The 1837-nt window shown below is 41.6% G+C and overlaps 1 protein-coding gene across 1 annotated transcript; it reads left to right on the forward strand.

The window, feature by feature from the left end:
* The first annotated feature begins 764 nt into the window (after positions 1-764).
* On the forward strand, positions 765-1270 carry LOC142175214 (putative mitochondrial protein AtMg00860). Its single transcript, XM_075241793.1, has 2 exons — positions 765-1046; positions 1163-1270. Exons 1-2 carry the CDS (start codon positions 765-767, stop codon positions 1268-1270), a joined length of 390 nt encoding a protein of 129 aa, XP_075097894.1.
* The last annotated feature ends 567 nt before the right edge of the window (positions 1271-1837 follow it).

Below are 1837 nucleotides of genomic sequence, written 5' to 3' on the forward strand. Positions count from 1 at the left end.
CAGACTGTGTCACTCCAATATTGAGTGACTTTGCTAATGTGATACCACCAGAATTGCCTAAGAATTTACCACCACGGAGGTCTACTGATCACAACATAGAGTTGTTGCCGGGTTCAATGCCTCCTGCACAACCTCCTTATCGGATGGCGCCAAAAGAGTTGGCTGAATTGCGAAAACAATTTGAATGAGTTGCTCGATGCGGGACTGATTTAGCCATCAAAAGCTCTGTTTGGTGTGCCTGTTTTATTTCAAAATAAACAGGATGGAATATTTCGGATGTGTGTTGATTATCGGTCGTTGAACAAAGTGATTGTGAAGAACAAATATCCATTTCCGTTGGTGCAATACTTGATGGACAGATTGAGCAAGTCTTGTTGGTTCACGAAGCTTGACTTAAGGTCTGGTTACTGGCAGGTACGGATAGCTTAAGGTGATGAGTCAAAAACTACATGTGTTACGCGGTATGGCTCATGTGAATTCCTTGTTATGTCGTTTGGGTTGACAAATGCCCCTGCTACCTTTTGTAGCCATCGAATGATGTGTTGTATGAATACTTGGATGACTTTTTCATTGTCTACTTAGACGACATCGTCATCTATTGTCGGACTTTGGATGAACATATGTCACACTTAATTAAGGTGATGTCTCGTTTGAGGGAGTACCAGTTGTATGTGAAAATGGAAAAGTGTGAGTTTGCTAGACAGGAGATCAAATTTCTTGGGCACTTGGTGAGCCATAATCAAGTGCGGATGGACCCATAAAAGATGCAGGTCATTGTGGAGTGGCAGACACCTAATTCTGTGAAGGAGTTGAGATCTTTCCTTGGGTTAGAAAATTATTATCGGAAATTCATTGTTGGCTATTCAAAGAAAGCTTCTCCTTTGACTAATTTGTTGAAGAAGAATGCTAGGTGGGCGTGGACTGAAAAATGCAGCGGTGCATTTGACATGTTGGAAGAAGCTATTGCCACAGAACCTATATTGCGGCTCCAGATTTTGAACTGCCCTTCGAAGTTCATATTGATGCTTCCGACAAGGCTGTTGGAGGTGTGTTGGTACAAGAAGGCCACCCAGTGGCATTTGAAAGAAGAAAATTGAATGAAGAGGAGCAAAGATATTCGGCTCATGAAAAAGAAATAGTTGTTGTAATCCATTGCTTGCAGATTTGGCGGGTGTACTTGCTAGGAACTAAATTCGTCATAAGGACAAATAATGTGGCTAATACATTTTTCAAGAAACAAAAAAAGCTAAGTCCGAAGCAGGCACGTTAGCAAGAATTCTTGGCAGAATATGATTTTATTTGGGAGCACAATCAAGGAAAACACAACCAAGTTGCCGACGCATTGAGTCGAAAAGAGGTATTTGCTGTTGTTTATTCCATTACTCATCTTGAATCTAATTTTCTTGATAAAATCAAGTAGTGTGCTACTATTGATCCATCGTACATCAAGACAATGAATCATGTGAGGGAAGGGACGATAAGGCGGTACTAGATCGAGGACGATCTCCTCTATTTCAAAGAGGGAGAATCATAGTGCCACTTTGTGATGGGTTGCATCGTGAATTGTTGATTGAGACGCATGATACTCTATGGGCAGGTCATCTAGGAATTGAAAGGATGATGGCCCTGCTGTCTCGATACTACTTTTGGCCCATTATGGCAGGAAAGGAAAGCCCGAGGTAGATGCAACTTGGGAAAAGGGTGCTTCATTATGGCAATATGAAAAACAAATAGAGGACTACTTGAAGTTAGCCTCGACAAGGACATTGAGTTCAACTAGAAGGAGTTGTTTGTTAGCCCCTAATGTTGAGACGTGACGAATGTCGGGCAAAACCAA

The sequence above is a fragment of the Nicotiana tabacum genome, chromosome 21 (genome assembly GCF_000715075.1).
Source record: "Nicotiana tabacum cultivar K326 chromosome 21, ASM71507v2, whole genome shotgun sequence".
NCBI lineage: Eukaryota > Viridiplantae > Streptophyta > Magnoliopsida > Solanales > Solanaceae > Nicotiana > Nicotiana tabacum.